Genomic DNA, 22,424 nt, shown 5'->3' with positions numbered 1-22,424 from the left:
AACTGCATCTGTCTTCAGAGAGAATTGGTCTCACTGTCAAGTGTATTGGCTTCCCCTGCTGCTAGACTGCCAGTTCTTTCCCATGATGACTCATCAGTATAATAAATGCATATATCTCTCTGACGCTGATATGAAGATTAGGAATTTAAACAGGACAGAAGCGCCAAGGAAGCTTGTGAGAATAGGTAACTTAGGTTCAGGGCCCATCATTTTGCCAAGTTGGCTTCATTCCTAAATGGCCAACTTGGCACCTTGTGAAATTCACTTATTCCTGCAGCTCTCTGCCAGCAGCATTTTAGTAAATTCTTGTTTAGGTGACCTTAACGGGAGCCCCTTAGAGCTTGAAAGAATTAACGGACGTCGCCTACAGATTCTAAAGCAAAATTACATAGAATGTCAAGTTAAGAGGGGAGGGCTTTGTCTGTTATCAAGCATAGCACCAAGTGCATTTGGGAGCTTATGTGAGTAGGGGCAGTGAGGGCATGATAAAGGTGCAGATTGGATCTTTTACGTGGATACATATAGATAGATTTTGCGGGGATGGCTTTTTTTCCTTTACATCTTTAGTTTTCTCTGCTTAGAAATCCCTCCAGATCTGAAGAAAACCTGAAACAGTTTCTTTGGACTTACCTTGGCCTGAATCCATTTATCTCACCCACACTTAAGGACTCCATCATTTTAAACAAAAAAAGCTATTAACATTAGCCAAAAATCACAGCATGAAAAGAATCTATATTTTTCTTAATTAAATTTCATCTAGAGTCACCTTGTCTGAAACACTATTTTCTCATTTTATAGTAAAAATGATCACAAGAATCTTATGGTATTTAGAACAGATGGATAAAAAATGCTTTCTGTCTTTAAAAATTTTTTTCACCTCAACTTTATTCAATAGCTAGGGCTTATTCTTAGGTCTGTGTCAAGAGGGCACATTGACTGCATTATATTACAAAATAACATATGAAAAACTTGGTGGTCTGTGGGCTTTTACAGTAGAGGGAATAAATAGAACACTGACACATTGATGATTTCTCCTGTTGACACCAGTGATTACTAGGGGGTGAGAGGTTGCATTTTGCATCTCTTAGAATAAATTTCAGAATTATTTCAGCGTTTCCCTCATTTTGTAACCGATTGGTATGAAGCTTCTTAAATGTTTGCAGAGGGTCTAAGAGATAAAGCACAATGACAGGAATAGAAGCCAGCACATGGAACACCAAGGCTGCGCTGACACATTGACAGGAAGTAATTCATGCTAGGCTCCTATTAGATAGAAAACAAGTTGGCAAAGTGCTTGTCTTCTAGTGACTATGCTTATGAGTATAGAATAACTGTAGTTGATTCCAAATCTACAAGAAATTTGGGAGTAAAAGGGCTATTTGTAAAGAGACAGAAAAGCTTTTAAATTATTAGATCCACAATTCTCAATTGTCTTAGAACTCGAACACCATATAGGACTTTTTATTTTTACTTTTTCTCTTCACTTTCCACCCTTCCAAGGGCAACATGGCTATTGTATTGAAACTACAGTGAATAGAAAGTATGAGAATTTTGCAAACCCCTTTAGTTCTTCATCTTCATCTTAACTCCTGTTGCCTTCAGAAAATAGGAAATCATTAGAACCCAGTCTAACCCTAAAAAATGGGCTGTAGATGGATGTACTTTTGTTGCAGTGATGGTGTGTGTTAGGCTCTGATGTCTGGTTCCAGTCTGCCTCTGTGTGGCTACACACACTCACCTTTGTGTGTTTCAGCTCGATTCCTTAGAATTGACATGAAAGGGCTGAAGCCCAGAAATGTACACACAGCCTTCTCCAAGCATTTTTTCCATTTTGCATCCTGGAATGCATATTTTCTCTTCCTGCTGATGTTCATTCCCTCTCTGGGGAAGCCTGTGGTGATTATACTTCAGAGCTGGATTCAAACATCAAGAGTGCAAGTATTTTTACTTAACCAAGACACAATACAATTAAATCCATTAACAGGCCCTTGAGAACCCAATTAGTCTAGTAGTCAGCAGTTTCTGAAATAATATCAATTTAACATTCCCCAAATGCACTCTCCATTTTTAACATTGTTCTAATGTGTTATTTCTCATCAGTATTAAAGATACAAGGCAGTTTAACTATTTCTTGGTTTTAAATTTCTGACTTGAAGCACAGTTTCTATCAGTTGTACACCTGTAGCTCAGTTATAACTTTGTGCCTTTATGTAATGGTTAGTTTAGCATTCGATAAAAGGGACTTTCCAATATTGTGTCTTTGCTACGTTAAAGAGGTGTACTGACATGTTAAATCAAAGAACAGTTTTATCAATCAGAGGCTACATGAGTATAAATTATCAAACCAGTAGTGATTACTCTGTGTTCTTAATAGATGGTAAAACCTCACTGATTCAGCCTAAATGGAGAAAAGCAATCTTCATCCATGAAAATCTAAATTCTAGAGTTTTTTGAAAGGAATTCTCAGAAGAATAATTTTATTTTAAATTGTCTTCAACAGCTAGAGCTAAGCTAACAATGGCCCAAATTGAACAGATGAACAAATCAAATGAAAGGCAATTAGCATAAGTAGATTTATTGAACTGTTTCTGTAGCAGTTCTTTTGAAATTATCTGTGGGGAAGGACCAGATTTTTAAAAACTTCCAATCCACTGTGGACCGATACTTTTGCAAAGCTCAAAATCACATTCGTGGATGTCCTGGCAATGTCAGATCACTCTAAAAGTTTCTAAATGTTTATTCTCAATTCCTGAACTTATTCCACTGTGGACCAATAACAGTTTGCAGACAAGAAGTGATCTGCCATCTTACACTTTGAGTAGCATTCTTCTATGGTGTTTGAAGCTTTAAAACTCTTTGAGTAGTTAAATACTCGCCTCATATCTATGGTACTGGTTTTTGTTCATTTTGCAGTCTTCTTAAATTGAGCTCCTATCAGAATTATGAGCACTTTCCACTCACTCACTTCTGAATGTGAAATTGTACTTGTTCTTGGCTTGACCCCCGCTAATCAGCTGTTCCTTCTGCCTTGGTTGAATATAATGACGAGCTGTCTTCCTCACCACACAGAGAAGAAGCAGTACCGGGAATCTTACATCAGCGACAACCTGGACCTCGACATGGACCAGCTGGAGAAGCGGTCCCGGGCCAGCGGGAGCAGCGCGGGCAGCATGAAGCATAAGCGCCTGTCCCGTCACTCCACCGCCAGCCACAGCAGCTCTCACACCTCGGGCATCGAGGCTGACACCAAGGTCCGGGACGCGGGCCCCGAAGATGCCTACCCCGGCAGCGCCATCCACCGCAAGCTGAAAACCTGCAGCTCCATGACCAGCCACGGCAGCTCCCACACCTCCGGGGTGGAGAGTGGCGGCAAGGACCGGCTGGAGGAGGATTTGCAGGACGATGGTAACCTGCCCCCCAGGCCCTCCGAGCTAACAGTGCTGACCTGTCGTCTGGGATGCTCTGCTTTTTCTCTTCCAGTTTTTTCGCATTATTGTTTCTGTAGAATTGATGTAGTAATAGAGAAGAAAGAAACAGCATTTGGCTGCTTAAACCTGTGTTAAGGCATAAGATACGATCAGACCTATAGCCTGTATCAGCCAAACTTAGTACTTGTGTGCATCTTTTTTATTTTTCTGTTTCAAATAATTGCTGTAGCATTCAGGTTTGGGGAAAAGATACACTGATTCCATTAAGGGAAACTGCAGAACATACGTGTGCTTACTATAGAATTCACGTGGATATCAAATCAAGTTGCTAAATGCTCTGAGAGAAGGCAGCCGTGGGTGATGGGGAGCTTCATGCACTACTCATTCTGTCCTTGTTGACAGTCAAATCATGGCATTAGCAGACTTGTAGGTAACACAGCAGTCCTGTGGAGAAGAGAAGCAGCATCTAGTTGAGAGTTGTCGCTAGAGTTTCCTGTTGTGGAGTCTCATTAGCAGATTTATTTTTAAATATGAATAATTAAATAACCTCCCTCAAGGTGTGGCTATGAATTTCAGTGGCCATTTCCCCTTAGGTCACTAAATGTCTTTTCTTTCTTTGTCAGAAATAGAGATGTTGGTTGACGACCCCAGGGACCTGGAGAGGATGAATGAAGAGTCCCTGGAAGTCAGCCCAGACATGTGCATCTACATCACAGAGGACATGCTCCTGTCTCGGAAGCTGAATGGACACTCTGGTGAGCTCCCTCGGGAAGGTCCTCTCCTTAGCTAGTGGGTTCAGAGGATACTTAATAATGTAAGAAACCTAGGTAAGAAAAACAGTACAAATTGTTTAGATAGTACGATCTCAAATTATAAAAATGTTTACATGTATGTGACAAAATATACATAAAATATTAATAGCCTTTTCTCTGGATGATGGGGTTATGGATGTTTTTATTTTCTTCTTTGCATCATCCCAGTTTGCCAAAATCTCTACAATTTGAGCCCATTGTTTTAAAAACATGGAGCTAAGATTGAGCAGTGACGTAGTGTACTGCTCTGTCCTTCATTCTTGTGGAAGTTTGGCAGGAGTCTGTTCAGTGTTCTGAGCACCAGGCTTGATACTGAGTTTTCTAGTGCTGGTTCTGGGTTTTGGAGCAAATTATTTATAGGCAGAAAAGGGCACATTTACAAGGAAATTCAAAAGGAACCATACCCAGTGCCAACCAGTGCACTAGTCCACATCTTCTTCCTATGAAGATTGACTCAAAAGTTTAAGGCTTTTTAGAAGATAAGGAGCTTTCTAGAGAACGATCTTCTACTCAAGCACTTTGTACCAACCCCCAAAACATGAGTGTCATCTGAGAATAATTTAAACTGTCTACATGTAAACCAAGAATGTACATATATCATTTTTTAATTGAACTAATCATCAAACAATACATTCTAGACACTGAATTATTATGAGACCCTTCTAAAGAGATAGAATACAAAAAGTCATTTCTGTAGGTTACTAGCAGTGGCTGAATAACAATCACATTACTTACTCAAGGTTCTTTTTTTATCAGGTAGAAATGTACTTAAGCCATTTAGCCTTAGGGCTCTGGGGCCTGACCTATTCACTTGCTCCATCTGTTTGCAAGAAAAATATGAGTGGTTTTTACTTACATCTCCAGTTCGCATTGACAATTTTACCTTCTGAAACATTTTTCCTGGGTGCTTTTTTCCCATGCCACAGTCACTTAGGGAAGTGTCAGCCCCTGGATTTCTGTTTCTGAATTATCAGGTTCCCCGAGCACTGGGGTGATGAGGAGCTCTGTTGACCTCAGAGCCCCAGAACTGACTTCTCACCGTGGCCTCCCATTTTGGTGTCTCACCGGTGGCATCTGCTGCAGGAGGCCTGTGCCACGGTGTTCCCGCTGGCCAAGAGGAGCCTCCGGAACACAGTGTGTTCCATATGCTGGTCCTGGACCTAGCCCTTTGTGGGCGTTTGCTCTTTAGTCAGATGGGTGCTAGGCTCAGCGCCATTTATAAGAGGTGCAGACAGACACAAGGACACACAGACACTGGCCAGGACACACAGCTCCTTAACTTACCTGAACCCAGTTCCCACCCAGATCTGTGTGACTCCAGAGGAGGCCCGAGCCCTGCACTTACCCACTGCTTGTCTAAGTAGAGCCAGACCTAGAGGCTGTGTCCAGGTTAAATTCAAAGTCAGTGTTGTGTGGAGAGTGGGGGGAGCTTTAGGAGATACAGTAAAGAGATTGCTTTGCACCTTCAGCCTTTGTGTTCATTCCTAACTGCATCATAAATAGCTTAATTAAAAGTTTATTTTAGGAAATGCAGTTTCTAACCTCCGTCCTGTGCTCTAACCCCACATGTATCCCACTCCTCCTATTCACTGCAGCACAAGGAGAGAATGTGATCCCCCCCCCGGTCATCTGCCACCAAAGGGCCACAGTGAGATGTGTGGGCAGTGGTTAATAGTTGCCCTTTCCTTCTTGGTAGCAGTATATGTCAGATGAGTGGCAAGAGGGATGAATAATTTGAAGTCTTCACTCGTTTTCCTCTGCGTTTCACTTTAGGGTTGATTGTGAAAGAAATTGGTTCTTCCACCTCCAGCTCCTCAGAGACGGTGGTCAAACTTCGAGGCCAGAGTACTGATTCTCTCCCACAGGTATGGAAGGGATTGAAATTTTAAATCAGCAGCTGAAGGTATAGAAAATTTTAAATAGGAACTTACATTTATAATTACATAAATGAGCAGAAATTTAAAACCTTAATGAAATGATTCCTAGTAGATACATGCATTCTAGTTTTAGTCTGAATTTATGTCCATTTATTTTCTAGTTCTGTTTATCTTTGAGTTGGGTTTTTATTTGGATGAACTATGTACTTTGTTTCATACTTTATGTGGGTGGGAAGCCTCTACAGGCTTCAGGTTAATTCTGGTGTGTGTATGTGTGTGTGTGTTGATCTCAACAACTGGGAGAGTAATTTTCTCGTCAGGTGTGTTGCAGTAGAAATGTTTCCACACTCTAATTATTCCATTCAGATTGAATCAAACTATGCTAAGCTAGAGCATTTGATAACCCATGATCACTGGTTAAACTATTAAACTATCAGAAGATATAGATAAATTAAAATACACCATTGCAGCATTTAGATATAATCTACTGCTGATATTCACCTCTGTCTCCAGGGAAGCACTTGGATGCTCTGTCTCTTTTGTTTTTTTCCTTCTACGTGTGTTCCTCTTTTCTTTCTTTCTCTTGCATTCTGGCAATCTTTGCCTCCTATATTTTTCTCTCTTTCTTCCCTTTTTTCTCATTTGTCCTTGTTTCCTTTTCCATTTAAGTAACCATAATGTGAACGTGACATTTTATTAAATATTCTTCTGGAAACTCCAATGAGTGATATTTATTGCAGCACATGTAGCATGATGATTAGGACTACAAGCTATAGGGTCAAACTAACTGGGTTTGCACCCCAGCCCTGCCAGTCAGCGTTAGCTCTTACTGTACATGAACGTTTGTGGGGCACAGCGAAGGATCAGCTTCCACATCTACCAGATAGGAAGAGCATTCGTGTGCCTGCCTTGATGCTTTGTGGCGATGACCTGATGAATTCTATGTGAAATTTCGGTGGAGCCTCAGAAGACGTCAGTACAAGGATCGTCATCTTCAGGAGGCTCTCGGACCTGACCCTTCCAAGAAAATGTTGTTGAGCTCAGGCTCTGTTCTTTCTTCCTGTTACTTTTTCCTCCAGCAAAAATGATATCTTATTCTAACAAGGCTGGCCTTTGTGGTTTCAGCCGCAAAAGTAGATTAGAACTATAATGCCTCTTTTCATTAAGTAACCATTAAGGATCTTCCATTCATGTAATTATTGGAACCATTTTTTAACCTACTTATATTTTCAGCTGGAACCACCTCTTGGGATAATGAGTTCTAAAAGTCTGCTACCTGCTGTGTGGAGCATTTGTCAGAGTGTGACCTCTTGCAGTGTTCGGGAGCCCACCTCTTTATCCTGAGGCCGTCTCCCAACTTGCTATACCAAGAGCACTTCGTGTTATTTTTCTACCCAAGAATTGTGGCTTTTGAAAAAATAGTTTTTTAAACTGTGTTTCTTGAGTAATAATTGGTTTGTTTTCCCATTTCTTATTAAAAGAATAACAGACCTCAGCATGAGAGTGTTGCCGTGCTGAATTGCCATATCCTCATGGAAAAACCGAGAAACAGTATCTTTACCTCTGCAACCTGATTTTAAGATAACTGCTTGATTTCTGAGATGCTAGAGACAGTTGGATTCACATTGCACTGACTTCCCTGTGCCTTGGGTTATTCATCTGTAGAGGGGGGAGAATAATAGCACCTGGCTCACAGACTGATGGGAAGATTAAACGAATTCTAGGGTCTAGCACACAATAAGGGCTCAGTAAATGCTAGCTGCTATTATTTGGTGGTGATGGTAGTGACGTTTTGCTCCACAGGGCCTCAGGGCCCACAAACCACAGACTGGAAACCACTTCCTAACATATAAGGATTCCTTAACCTTTTATGATTTTGCAGCTTCTGTCTGTACAAGGCAAATAGTGCTAAACTTTCGCTTTAGTCTATGCTCTTAAAGTTGTTTCAACCTTCTCTTGTCTTGTAGACTATATGTCGAAAGCCAAAGACTTCCACCGATCGACATAGCTTGAGCCTCGATGACATCAGACTGTATCAGAAAGACTTTTTGCGCATTGCGGGGCTGTGTCAGGACACTGCTCAGAGTTATACCTTTGGGTGTGGCCATGAACTAGATGAGGAAGGCCTCTATTGCAGCAGCTGCTTGGCTCAGCAGTGTGTCAACATCCAAGATGCTTTTCCAGTCAAAAGAACCAGCAAATACTTTTCTCTGGATCTCACCCATGATGAAGTTCCAGAGTTTGTTGTATAAAGGACGTCTATGTGCAGCTGTACAGACAGCCTGCTGTTCGATAGAGGCTGTGAAAGCCATGGGTTCTTTCTTTACCTATTACTGTGCCATATTTTCTTCACCCCAGACATAGCTCTTTCTTTATAATATTTGCGACAGAAATAAAAGCTGAGGGACAGTTGCACTTTAAGTATTACACAGAAGTAAAAGGACTGCAGAGAATGTACACAAGACAAGTGCCCAGAAGTTCACTGATCCTTTGGAAGGAAATGTGCTTTACTGGTTACCAAGCCTTCAGAATATCCAACTGTGGTGTGTTTGTTCATTGTTTTGTTTCCCAGTTCAGTTACATGTAACAACACTTTTTTTTTTTTTTATCATGTGAAAGATGTTGTTGGGTTCCTTTGTTTGCTTGTACATTTTTTTACCACTCCGTCATGAAATGCTGGTGGTTGGAGGGAAGAGAGAGAGAAGAGGCTCTCATTTTTTAGTAGAGAGACCGTCACCTACTCAGAGCCATTGCCACCCCACTGGGGCTGTACCAAAGTGAACACGAACGAAGCAGTCAAAATCCAGCACGCCAAAGATGCCTCCACCAGAAGGGCAGCCGAGGGCCAAGAAGATGTGAGTCAAGCAATAACCAAAAGACCATGCATGCCGTGATGCCTTGTGACTCCTTCACACCTGGTCAGTGCCACGTCATCCTCCTGCTCTTCCAGAAAGCTCTAGGACTCAGCTGAGCCCCTTGTCCAAGTAACGGATCAGTTGTGTTCATGCCATAATGAATTTTGTGGAGTTTCCAAAACCAGTTTCTGTTAAAACTATGGAAATGTCTTAAAATATGTCTGTACTTGGTGGATTTTTTTTTTTTTAAATCAAGAGCAAAGTATGGTCATGCTGGTTTCTGCTTAACCAAAATACCCTAACTATACGTACATGTTATACATATGTAAATATATGAGACTGTGTGTGTTTATATGTATTTAAAGCTTACTAACTTTTCATTTTGGCTCCCATGACTATCTCATATACATGGTCTTTCTTGTTTGGTAAAGAGGATATGTCATCAAATGAATGATGCCTACAGACAATCAGTTGATAGATACAGAGTTAAGAACGACTGTTTTCTCATGTGTCTTTTGCCATAGTTCTCAACCCTGGTTGCATCATAGAATTATCTGGGGAGCTTTAAAAAAATAACAATGTCTGGGTCCCACCTTAGATGAATTAAATCAGTCTCTTGCGGTGAGACCCAGGTGGAATTGCCTTTTCTTTTAAAGTTTCCAGATGGAGCTAGTATGTAACAGGATTGAAAACCACCGATCCAGAGGATATCTTTTTCATTAATTTTGAAGTATACAGAAAATGTTAGTGTTTGAGAAAGAACCATTTTTAAGACAGTTACTGCTGTCCACTGCTGTTAGGATATATCCACTGCTGTTAGGATATATAATGAAACCAAGTCAGGAGATTGAACTTACTAACCTTTAGATGTACAGTAACAGTGTTGCTCACACTTCAGGAAAGTACTTTAGCACAATGTCTTTCTATGAGATGTTTTTAATGATTTCATATTTTACAACATTTGTTTACCATATTTTGATATACCATTTTTTCTATCTACCAGGTTTTATTAAAAAAACTATATTATTTTCTAAAGAAACAGTCATATTTTTATACAAAATTAAGTTTTCAGGTAACAAAGAAATAGACTTAGGGTACGGCAGCACCTGCAGTGTTCCCCATGGATGGGAGTCAGTATTATAAACACATGGAGAACGAGAACAAACTCCACCTGTACTGTCCCTAGCGTGCCCCCGCCGTGGACGTGACAGGGCAGTGTCTACACACAAGCCTGGTCAAATTGGCTTAACTTGACACTTTAAAAGGAAAAAAACTCTATGACACTCTATAGTCATGAAATGATTTTGCTTTTATGAAATGTTTGAAAGAACCAAAGTTTCAGGTATCAGAATGTATAAAAGTATCTCAGTCTTTGTATAAAAAGATGAAAGTATGAAAGGATCATCTAATGACTATTTTACTTATGTCATTAAATAATCCACCATTTCTTACAGATGCTTAAGAGACAAATCCTGATGAAGTTTGACTCTAAAGAGCCCAGCTCATAATGTGGTACATTTCCTTAGCTCCTAGTGTTTCTTGTGTAAACATTAAGAAAAAATATATTTAATTAAGTACATAGTGCTTTATACTTTACTTCAAACAGAATCAGGTCTTTAGGGTTTTTCCAGCATCGTTGGTGGTTTTGCACACCCTCTTTCTAATTGCATTTATGAATAGTCTTGTGGGTTTTCAAAAATGAAACATGCTAAGGACATTTTTGCTTTTTGATCCACTGTTTGCAGCAGAATTATATATATGTATGTGAAAATCCATTTTGAATATCTACATTTTTGTATTTGGAAATTGTTTTAAAAATAAAAAAGGAGAAGTATAAAGCTGTTATTTATTCTGCATTTGTTAATATCCATTGCTAGTCAGTATACCAATTTGGTATATATTGCCCCTATACATCTACATTTGTATTTGCAACAATGAACTTTATATCTACATAAACTGTAAATAATCCTTTCTGTGAAAGGATCATCATATCAAGGTGATACCAAAAGTGTGTGAAAAAAAAAACTGCATTATTTTGTAATTATTCTTATAGGAATTTCATGGTAAGATTAGCAGTCAATAAAGTTACTTTTTATTTGTCTTTAAAGTGCCTTTTTTAAATTGAGTTCTCAGTTATGCAAGAGTGAGTGTTCTCTTTTTGTTCTTCTTTCCTATAATAGAGCACATTAATGGACAACCTGGTAGAATTCTGAGCAAAATGGCCCTTGTGGAGATGATGCTAATAGCCGATGCTGAGCCCTGCCATGTGCCACATCCCGCTCCACGTGTGTTAGAAGCTCATGTGTTAACTCATTGAATCCTTGTATTCCTATAAGGCAGGTACTATTCTTCTTCTCAAGTTAGGGATGAAGGAACCAAGGCTCCAAGAGGCTCCGTCTGAGAGGGTGTGGCAGTCAGCCACTATTCAGTCCCAAAGTGTGGGGCTGAAAGGACTCTCCTTAAAATATAATAATATTTTAATAATAATAAAATAGTTACTTTAACTTTTACCCATTCAACAGACATTATTGGAATATTGGTTCTAATTTCAGAATAATGAGTGATTGCACTTAAAAGCATGCATTCACAAGACCAAATGTGAGAGCAACATGACATAAAGTATAGAGCCCTGCTCCTAAAGGAGAATCCATTGTCTTGTCTTTGCTCGAGCTTTCTCAGGTGTAAAACAGGAATAATTCAAAGGACTGTTGGGGATTAAATAAGGTAATGGGTATAATATGCCCCTGATGACTAGGGTGGGAGAGAAGAGGGTTCTCAAGTCTTCTAACAAACATTTAACTTTCATAGAATTGAGTCATTTGGTCATTTGGAAGCATAAGGTACAAAGCAGAAGCTTTCTAGCAAGGTGTTGTCCATGAATTTTGCAGAGTATCTGGTAAGTTATGTCAGTTGGAGGCAAGGGGAGGAAATATATGGGCACCTACTATGTGTCTGGTACCATACAAGTCACGGCTAATCCTCACAGCCCTTCAAGGTGTCATCACCCTCATTTTGCAGCTGAGGAAGCAGTTCAATTTGCCCAAGATCCTGTCACTAGTAAGTGATAGAGCAGAGTTTTCAACATAAATTCGTCTCCAAAGACTTTGCTTTTTCTACTACATATACCACGTTACCCAGTGTTCTCAGAGAAAGCTCAGTATCTAGTAGGAAAGACAAACTTACAATTTTGATACTGTGATAAATGGAGTTTATTTGTTCACTGTTTTTTTTGGAGCACCCACTATCTGCCAGACACAAGGCGTAATCAGATGTTGCTTTGACATAGGCAGTGAAGACCTAGGAGCTGGGAGTGGGAGGTGGCAAGATCAGAGAAGCTTTTATTCAGAAGAGCCTTGAATGGGGACTTCTGGCAGGATGGGTGAGGTACAAGCTGTCCAGGCAGGGGCTTAGAAGCTGGGGACAACAGTGCTCATTCAGGACTTGCGAGGGACCCTTTGGTTCAAGTAATGATCCCCCAGCCTACTCACGAGAGGCTTTGGATGCCCAGGTGAAGACACTGAGTGTCTGGACAGCAGGGAGCCATTGAAGAGGGTTATAAGAAGAAAGATGTGTTTGGAGTTTGAGAGAAATAATGGGAACAGTGCAGGTAGGGGTGGGGAGGGAGCAGCAAGACTAGAGAGACGACGATTTGAACTAAGGATGTGGCAGCAGGGAGGCAAAGGAAAAGATGCAAAAGCTACGTAGGAAGCAGAATAGCAGGATTGTCTCACAGACATACACACACACACACAACGTGGTCACCTCCAAAGCTAGAAACTGGAGAAATAGGGAATTTTGCCATACTTGGCAATAATCTTGAAAGAACTAAAGAGTTCATTACTGCTTTATATTATGAATTAAAATATACTCTGCATGAATACTTTGAAAATTGGCACAATGGCTTCAACTACTCTAGTCTCCAGCAGTGGTTCTCAACCCTGGCTGCACATTAGAATGATAGAGAACAATGCCTGGGGCCCAGATCAGAGCTGCTGATCTATTTTGTCTGCGGTGGGCATGGTGCCAGTAAAAGTTTTGCAAGTGATGCTTACGTGCATCAGGGTTATAACCTAGTAGTCATTAGGTGAGCCCAAGCAATATGGACCAACCAGTAATCTGCTCCTGAACTAGAGTGATCCACACGTGGGATGGGTTGGGTCTCCAGAGTGTCCAGGTGCATTGCATTTTGTGAGAGTGGCATTGTTTTCTTTTCGCTAACATAACTGTCAGAGAGTGAGGCACTGAACTCACTGTTTCAGAAAGTCTGAATGCACCCACATACTAGAGACCTGGGTGTTACATAAATATGACCAAGTCTGGCTAAGTATGAGGGTGGCGGTTATGTGAGTACCAGTAAAATATTTTAAAATCTCCTCCCTGTTGCTGTTTGATTTGCCTCATCATTTCTCTGATGCTTTATACAAGTTGATCCCCACACAGAGGTGTAATGAAAATAGTAAGCTAAATTCCACCCAACCCTTTGATTCTTAAGACATACATTTTGTCTTACTGGAGGAGCCTGAGCTCTGAAAAGTCCTGCTTAGATGCTACGAGCCATTGTAGGTGATGGAGTCATATACTCTCAAGAGATTAATCGAAGGTCTATTAACATGGCACTGGTATAATTAACCAACTCATTACTTAGGATGGGTGTTTACCCATCTGGTGTCAACTGTAGTCAGTTAAAGTCTCTTCAATTTATTACTGTCATTATGGCAAGAGGTAGATTTCTGCCAGCTTAGGAAGGAATTATGTTGCAAGTTTGCTCCCAAATTGGTTGTTTAATATTTAGAATACACATCCCAAACTTCGCTAACTAGCCCACAAATGCCTGTTTATCCCAGAGAGATTATTAGAGATGATTTTTTTTCTGTGCATTAGTAATTATCTATCAAAGAAGAGGCCCAGTGTATAAATAAGGTAAGTGGAGTGACCCCACAAACACATGGAGATGATAGCGCCCCCCAGAAGACCAATAGTTCAGTCTTCAGGTTCTTCTCAGAGTACATTCATACCCAGCTATACGTAAACGTGGAAACAAAGCTTCAGGCAAACCATGCCAAAATGAAGCGGCTCTAAGCCAGTTTCTACCATGGGGTTCCATGAAGGGTGCTTCTAGTGTTTTCACATGCACACCCCAGGCCCTAGTTCAGAGCTGCTCAACCTTGGTCTGCCATCATGAAAGAGTCAGCTGGAATGAAGCCAACACCTAAGGTCAAGTCAGAGGCCCTCTCCTTCTGATCTACAGGAATGGGAGGAAGTGGATCGGTGTAAGAGCTTCCCGGCAAAGCAGAAGCCCCGGGGTCTTAGATTCTATCCCTGATTTGCTACAGGGTATAAATAAGGTGCTATAAGAGAGAATATAAGGAGCCTATACTGGGACCTTTAAATGCAACATCAATATAAATGTGGAAGACCATAAAATCCACTGGAGACATTAAAAGAAGGCCTAAATAAATATACCATGTTCCTAAAAGGAAAGACTCAATATGTGTCAATTTTTTCCATCAGTTCCAATCAAAATCCCAAATGAAACATTTTAACCATGAGGGGGTAATCAGAACCAGTTTTACCCTCTCACCTTAAACAGCTAAAAACCCAAAAATATGCATGAAAATGTTTTTTATACATTCAACAACAGCTAATGCAGTAGTGTTAAGCCCCAAAAGGAGAGAAATAGATGAACCTTATCACTGCCCCAGCTTACTGCCTGGAGAGCATTTCCAGGCCAAAAGGAGGGGAGAGTGGTCTCCCTGAGAAGGCAGAGTGGAGAATTTGGGGTTGCCAAGGTAACTAGAGTTCAAGGGACAGAGTACCAGAGAATAGAGAGCTGCACAGAGCAGGGGGCGGGGAGAAGGAGGGAGCGTTCTCTGGAGATCTGCAGAAGGTTCCCCTCAAGTTTTCAGCTGAGCACTTAATCAGCATGTACATCTGAGGAAAGCACCTAGGACTGGGAAGAGAACCACGAGAAAGGGGCAAAACCATCCCCGGAGCTTACATAGGGTCAGAAATAGTTTGTGTTCCCACCAGTGAGAGTGAAAAAACCTTGTGATACATGGGGCATCTCGTAAAGTACTCAGAAGGGTATTTTCCAAGACTAAAGGTTGTTCTGGTCCTGCCTAACAAAGTGTAAAAAGTAAGCCTTTTTCAATTTTGAAAGAAAAGTATTGTCAAGTTAGAATTCTGTACCCAGCAAAAGTCTCTTTCAAAAACGAAGATGAAATTAAAATTTTTTCAGGCTTACAGAAGCTGAAAGAATTCAACACCAGCAGATCTGCACAAGAAATGTTAACAGAAGTCTTTCAGGCACTGAAGAGCCCCAGAAATGGTAAGTATATGGTTAAATATAAAACACAATTTTTTTTCATATTTTAGATCTAAAAAAATAATTGAAAATAATTGCTAATTGAAAATTTTAAAAATAATTGACCATTTAAGGCAAAATTAAAAACAATGTGTTATGGGGTTTATAACATGTAAAAGGTAAATTGTATGACCACAATAGCGAAAAGACCAGGAAAGAAGAATGAAAGTATACTGTTGTAAGTTTCTTATACTATATTTGAAGTGGTATAATATTATTTAAAGATGGATTATGATAGCCTAAAGGCATATCCTATAAACTCTAAAGCAACCACCAAAATAAAAGCATGAAAGATAAAATAGAATAATAAAAATTACTAAACCCAAAAGAAGGCAGACAAATAGGAAAAAAGGGACAAAGAAGTACTAGGACAAGTAAAAAACAAATAGAAAACTGGTACTTTTAAACCCAACCATATCAACAATCAATTAAATGTAAAATTCACCCAAAGACATTTACAAGGAATAGTGAAGAATTTTTTGAAATAATAGACCCAGCAAGAACATATTTACTTTTCTAGCTGCAAAACACACTATAGAAGTCCTGTTATTGATAATGCTGATGCAAGGATTGGCAACTTTTTTCTGTAAAGAGCCAAATAAATACTTTAGGCTTTGTGGGCCATATGGCCTGTGTTGCAACTTCTCAACTCTGCCATTGTAGTGTGAAAGCAGCCACGGACAGTATGTAAACAAATGAGCATGGCTGAGTTCCAGTAAAACTTTATTTACAAAACAGGCAGCAGGCTGCATTTAGCCCACAGGCTGTGGTTTGCCAGTCCTGATCTAGAACAGTGTAATAGACAAAGAGGTCAGAAGTGGACCAACATATAAAAAAGAACATAGTATATGAAATAGGTGGCATTTCAAATCATAGGGGGAAGAGTGGATTATTCAGCAGTTAGTGCAAGAAAAATTAGCTTGTTTCTTTTGAAAAATAAAATTAGAATCAACTTTGTATCATTCACAAAAATAAGTTGATTAAAGAGCTAAACATTTAAAAATTTAACTATAAAAGTAAAGGGCAGTGAAGAAAAATGTATTTATAAACTTGGGGTGGGGGGAAGCATTTCCTAAAGTAAACACTATAGTCACAAGTCACAAAAAAAAAGTTGATAAATTTGAGTACAAAAAATTTTTAAAACTTTCCTGTATACTGTCTAAAAGTAGATGTCACCTAAAGGTAGGAGACACACAGGGAGAAAATATCTTCAAATTTTAAAACAAACAAATAATTGGTATCTATAGTATATGAGAGCTTCTATAAATCAATAAGAAAAATACAAACAACACAGTAGAAATATGGGAGAAAATATTATTGGGCAATTCACAGAAGGAGAAATTTTAAAAAACAGCTAATAAATACATGAAAAGCTGTTCAACTTCACCAGTAACAAAGTAAACCAACATTAATATACCATTAAGAATTTTTTTTTGGCCTATTGGCAAATTGGCCAACCAAATCGGCAAAAGATAAAACAATTGATAATATCCAGTGTTTGTACAACTGTGAAGAAATAGATTCTTTCATAATTTTTTACAGGAGTATAAACTAGCATTATAGGACAATTTTGAATAAAACTGACTTACAACCCAGCCATTTATTTCTAGATGCTTATCCTACAGAAATAAAAACATATTTTAAAATAAGTCTTGAGTATTGATTTGAAAAGAGAAACATGTAATATGATCTAAATGTCAAGTAAATACTGGCACAGTCTTATTTTGGCATAGTATGCAGCAGGTTAAAATAATAAGTAGTTTAGATGTACAGACATTAAAAGATCTTCAGCATATGCTGTTAAGTACGAAAACAAAGGCACAATGCAGCACATTAGTGTAGCACAAAAAAAACAAGGTATGTAATTATATGTGTATGTTTAAACGTAAGTAAGTGCATGAAAAATGACCTTGAAGGACATCTAACAAACTAAACTATGGGTAACTCTGAAGAGGAGAGTGATTAAAGGCAAGGTAGGAAAGGGGACTTACCTTCTTTTGTTTGTTTTAAGTCCATATTCTTCTTAGAAAAGACAAACAGAGATATCGCAGGGAGTAAAAACAATACTTTGGAAAAAACAACCTATTGTTAATATTCTCAGAGAGATAGAAAATAGTGCACTCAGACAATTGGAGAAAACTGCTACATAGATAGAGATGTAGAGAATTACAAGAGCTCTTCAAAATATGATAGCCAAAATAAATGTTCTAGTGGGGAAGTTGGAAGATAAAGTAAATTTCTCAGAATACAGAACGAAAACAGCAATGGTAGATGTTAACATACATGCATACATACCAATAGATAGCTTATGTACATACATGAAATGAAGGGAAAATCTTACAAGAAAAATTTTCAGAACTGAAAGATATGCATTTCCAAACTGGAAAAAATGCAAAGAATGCCCATAAAATAAGTAATAAAGACCAATCCAGGAACATATCATCATAACATTTTAAAAACTAGGGATAAAGAAAAGATCCTAAAAGCATCCATATATTCCCTCCCTAACCTCTGGTTGAGTTTTTTTTAAGACTTTATTTGGGGAGTGGGGAGTTTTAGGTTAACAGAAAAATTACGGGGAAGGTACCGAGATTTCCCATATACCCTCTGCCCCCACACATTATAGATTTTTTAAGAAAAAGGATGGAAAGAAAGATGGATGGAAGGAAGGAAGGGAGGGAGGGAGAAAGGGGGAAGGAGAGAACAAGAGAGAGAGAAAAAGAAAATAGTCATATATAAGAATCAGGGCACAGAATGGAATTAGTGTTTTCAACAGTAACACAGGAAACTGGAAGACAATGAACAATACTTTAAAAGTTGAGGGAAATGTTTTTCAACCTAGAATTGTAGAATAAATTAATCAAGTATGAAAGTACAATAAAGACATTAAAGTCTTTTAAAGATTATCTCCCCTATCTTCATACTCAGAAAGCTACTAAAGGATGTGCTCCCACAGGATGGGGGAGTGAGTCAATTAAGAGGAAGATAGATGTGAGATCCAGGAAACATGGGACCCAGCACAGGAGAGAAGCAAAGGGAAGGCATAGGTTGTCAGCCATATAGCAGACTCAGGGAGCAACCAGTCCATGTAGAAACAGGAAAATGGAGGGTTCTAGGAGAGGCGTCTCCAGAGGGAAAATAAAACTGACGGCTCACTCAATGTATTTGACCAAGTAGAACAGGATATTGAGAGGGGCTTCATAGTTCTGTGAGGAATGTGGGAAAATTTGATACACATATAGAATAACTGAGCAAACAGAGGAAATTAACTCTGAGAAAAAAATATTGAAGAAAAATATATCATCATAATATTCTACAACTGACTTAACACTTCCATAAGCATAAAGTAAACATTGTATAATATTGATTTAACCAAAATTGTGACATAACTATTGGGAGGAGAGGGAGATTCTAGGTGGGGTGGTGGGACAGAGTGAATGTGTGTAAAAGTGCTTTCTCCTATCTTCCATGATAGGAAGTTGACAGATAATATTCCAAATTGGAAAAGAAGCATACATGTATTATAAGAATGTTACTTAGAAATATGAAGGTAAATATTTTTCTTCTAAAACCACCTCAAGAGTTGAAAGTATTAGCATTTAGGGAGCGAAGGAGGGGCTATTTATTTATTTATTTTTTAGGGAGGTTGCAATTTTTTATTTATTATTTATTTATGGCTGTGCTGGGTCTTCGTTTCTGTGCAAGGGCTTTCTCTAGTTGTGGCAAGCGGGGGCCACTCTTCATCGTGGTGTGCGGGCCTCTCACTATCGCGGCCTCGCTTGTTGCGGAGCACAGGCTCCAGACGCGCAGGCTCAGTAATTGTGGCTCATGGGCCTAGTTGCTCCGCGGCATGTGGGATCCTCCCAGACCAGGGTTCGATCCCGTGTCCCCTGCATTGGCTATTTTTTGTTAGAGGCTTTATAGTACATTGGACTGTCAAATTACGTAAATGTATTACTTTAAAATTCCTTTTTAATTCTTTTTTTTTTTTTTTTTTTTGCGGTACACAGGCCTCTCACTGTTGTGGCCTCTCCCGTTGCAAAGCACAGGCTCCGGACGCGCAGGGTCAGAGGCCATGGCTCACGGGCCCAGCTGCTCCGCGGCATGTGGGATCTTCCCGGACCGGGGCACAAACCCGCATCCCCTGCATCGGCAGGCGGACTCTCAACCACTGCGCCACCAGGGAAGCCCTCTTTTTTCATTCTTTTTAAGGAGATAAAACTAATTTCAGTCACTAGCATAGAACCCTGGGTTCCCAGAGACCCTAAAGAGTACAGGACTGGCAAATGGACACCAGTGGGGTGGAGGTCAATCTTTGTTTTGAGGACTGGGCTATAAGTTTGTCTTGAATGAACAGAGACCTGGGTGCCAAGCCCAGGAGGCGGAATGGGAGAGGGGACCGTTGTTCTCAGACACGGGCTCTTCCTGAGAAAGCATGCAGGCTATGCTGGGAGGTGTTGAGATGTAAATGAAAATGGTTTGGGGGAGTCACATGGGAGCTGTTTGTAGTGAAGGCACCAGAAGGCTGGTGGTTCTCCCTTCCTCCCTGCAGACTGGGAGGCGTGGGGTTGATGCCCAGTGAAAGTGATCTGGCTCCCATTTCCTTAGTGAGAACAGGCAGCAGATGGGTGTCTGGTAACCCAAACCCTCTACTGAAGAGGCCCAAGTCAATTGCTCCCCCTGGCCGGGGGCTGGGGCTGACTCAGGTTTCAGCCACAGGCCCCTGGGGGCTAATGTCCAAAAGCGGGGCAGAAGATTGAACCTGAGGCCTGGTTTTGAGGGAGGCGGGGAGACACAGAGGATATCAGGATGGGAGGAGAGCTAATGAGGAGACTGTTGATCCATCTGTTCCCTAGTTCAAGGGTTCACGAACCTCAGTGATACTCAGAAAGACTCAAAGAGGCATTTTTGAAAGATAGATATATTTCCAGGCCTCACATCACACCTGCTCATCAGAACCTCCAGGGGTAAGGCCCAGGATTTTGATGCACACATGCATTCTTCTTACCACCCCTGGGAGCCCACGTGCAAGCTGGTTCCAGACCACTCCTGCCCATGACTCCAAGGCAGTCCTCGCTCTATTTGAGCTGTTTCTCTTCTTTCTCCTTTACTAGCTGTTCAGATGCAAAAGAAACTCTCCGAAACCCAGGGGGGTGGGGGGGAAATCTGCTTTTTGCAGGGGTTTGACAGCATCTGACAGTTATGAATTTGTGCTATAGGAGAAGCAGGTGCTTCCTGGGAGGCGCAGGAGCAAAGCTCTCCTTTAGACTGTCGCCATTTTTATTCCCATGATTCATCTTCAGTGAGAACCTCTGAAAGGCAACTGAGAGGTTCAGAGACAAATATTTCTTTCCCCTTTGACAGCCTCCAAGGTCTGAGTAGTGCTCGGCACCAAGAGGGGGAAACAAAGATGGTACAGGAATGGGCTAAATTCAGTTCTGGAAGATGTGAGCTCTGCGTTTGGAACCCGTGTCTTCTCACCCAGATCACACAGTCCTGGGATAATATGAGGAGAACACTGAGAGCAAAGAGCCCCAAATGGGAATGGTGGCTGGATTTATTGTTTTATCTGAGCCACCAGATGCTGTGTTCAGGCTCTTGATGGTTTCCCCATTGGATTCTAGTTGTTTGTGGTCACAAAGCCCTCCCCATCAAGGCCATCCTAATCCAAAATCTAAAATAGATTTTCTATGATGAAGATAAATGGTAAATGTAGAAATTCAGGGTCAGCTGAACCTCATCTTTATAAACTGCACCAAGTTATAAACTTCTTGAGGGTGGAAACCACGTCTTTCTTGCTCACAACTGCAGCCTGAGGGACCAGCATCACCTGGCATAGAAAAGGTGCTTGATAAATGCCAAGTTCAGCAATTGAGTGGAAGGCCTGCAGCCACGGGCCAGGGTGCCAGGTGGGCTTGGCAGAACCACATGAAAGTCCTCTCCACCTGGAAAGGTCTTCCTCTGGTCCTTCTCTTCATTCCAACCTCAGCTCCATGACCCCTCCTCAGAAATGGTCCCTGAACACCCTATCTGAAGTTGACCTTTCCATTACATCTCTACCCCTTGTCCCTATTTAGTTCTCTAATAACAAATGTCACGATCTCCAGCTCTCAGATTTCCTAACTCGTTTATTATTCTTATTTGATTACATGCTTCCTACACCATAATATCAGCACGGCTGAACTCTCCACCCACAGCACCTGGAACAGGTTCTTGGCCCAGTAGGCAGGCACTCCATGAATTCGAGTCGAATGAACAAAGCAGCATTAGATTATGAGAACAAGAGAGACACTTTCCTCAGTTCTACGACACACGTTTTATTGATTCTGGACCTGCGCTGCATCTTACAACCGATGTACGTATGTGATGTTGCCGTTTACTCCCATCCTCCCTGAAAAGCTGTTAGCACATCAGGGTGCTCATGTTATAAACCGTGTCTTAGCATCAATGAAGGACACCAAGCATTATCCTGAGCTCTCTAGCTTAGCTGCCTCTAAATCCAGGATGCTTTTGCCGAGCAATGAGGAGGAGGGAGGCACATCAAAGGGCATAAAATAAGGAAACCAGTGCCGAGAAATAGCTGGAAGGAATGCAGAGCAGAAAGGGCATCGGGAGAGGGCAGGGTGGGCTGGCAGTGGTGTTCCTCAGGTGCTGGGCAGTATGAACTGTCCTTCCTCTCCTGCCGCCTTCATCCCACCTTGGGTGTTTATTAATGTGCCAGGAGTAGCTGTGTCGCCTCAGGTGTGCCAGAGACCATACATGTGATGGCCTACAGCACTGGGGTGGCTGGGCACGTGGGCAGTCCTCTGCCTGCTGGAGTCCTGGGCATGGCACAAAGGTGAAGGCTCCATTTAGGGACTTCTTGGGTTGGAACAACGGCTTCAAGCACCCTGACAAAGTGTGGTTCTGCAGCGTCTGTTTCAGAACCAATCAAAGAGTTTGCATAATAGGCAGATGCTCGGGAGGCAACCCCTCCACCCCAGAATGGGCCTCCAGAAGCAGCCCCCGGAATCCGCTTTTTCATAAGCTCCCCCCGACCCTCCCACCGCCCCCCACCCCCCAACATGATTCTTTAGGTGAGTGGTTCT

The 22,424-nt window shown here is 40.9% G+C and overlaps 1 protein-coding gene across 2 annotated transcripts in view; it reads left to right on the top strand.

Annotated features, from left to right (window-relative positions):
- The window catches only part of FRMD6 (FERM domain containing 6), a 79,435-nt gene extending 68,394 nt beyond the window's left edge, over positions 1 to 11,041 (top strand). For both annotated transcript variants that reach the window (XM_082648091.1, XM_082648090.1), the window contains exons 11-14: positions 3,070 to 3,405; positions 4,052 to 4,183; positions 6,014 to 6,105; positions 8,085 to 11,041. In XM_082648091.1, the coding sequence (XP_082504217.1) occupies positions 3,070 to 3,405; positions 4,052 to 4,183; positions 6,014 to 6,105; positions 8,085 to 8,369 (845 nt within the window). In that variant the 3' untranslated portion in view covers positions 8,370 to 11,041. The remainder of the gene's footprint in view (positions 1 to 3,069; positions 3,406 to 4,051; positions 4,184 to 6,013; positions 6,106 to 8,084) is intronic.
- The last annotated feature ends 11,383 nt before the right edge of the window (positions 11,042 to 22,424 follow it).

The sequence above is a fragment of the Grampus griseus genome, assembly GCF_964374135.1.
Source record: "Grampus griseus genome assembly, chromosome: 2".
In the NCBI taxonomy this organism is placed as follows: domain Eukaryota; kingdom Metazoa; phylum Chordata; class Mammalia; order Artiodactyla; family Delphinidae; genus Grampus; species Grampus griseus.
Note: the sequence above shows the minus strand (reverse complement) of the source record. Positions and strands in the feature narration are given on the sequence as shown.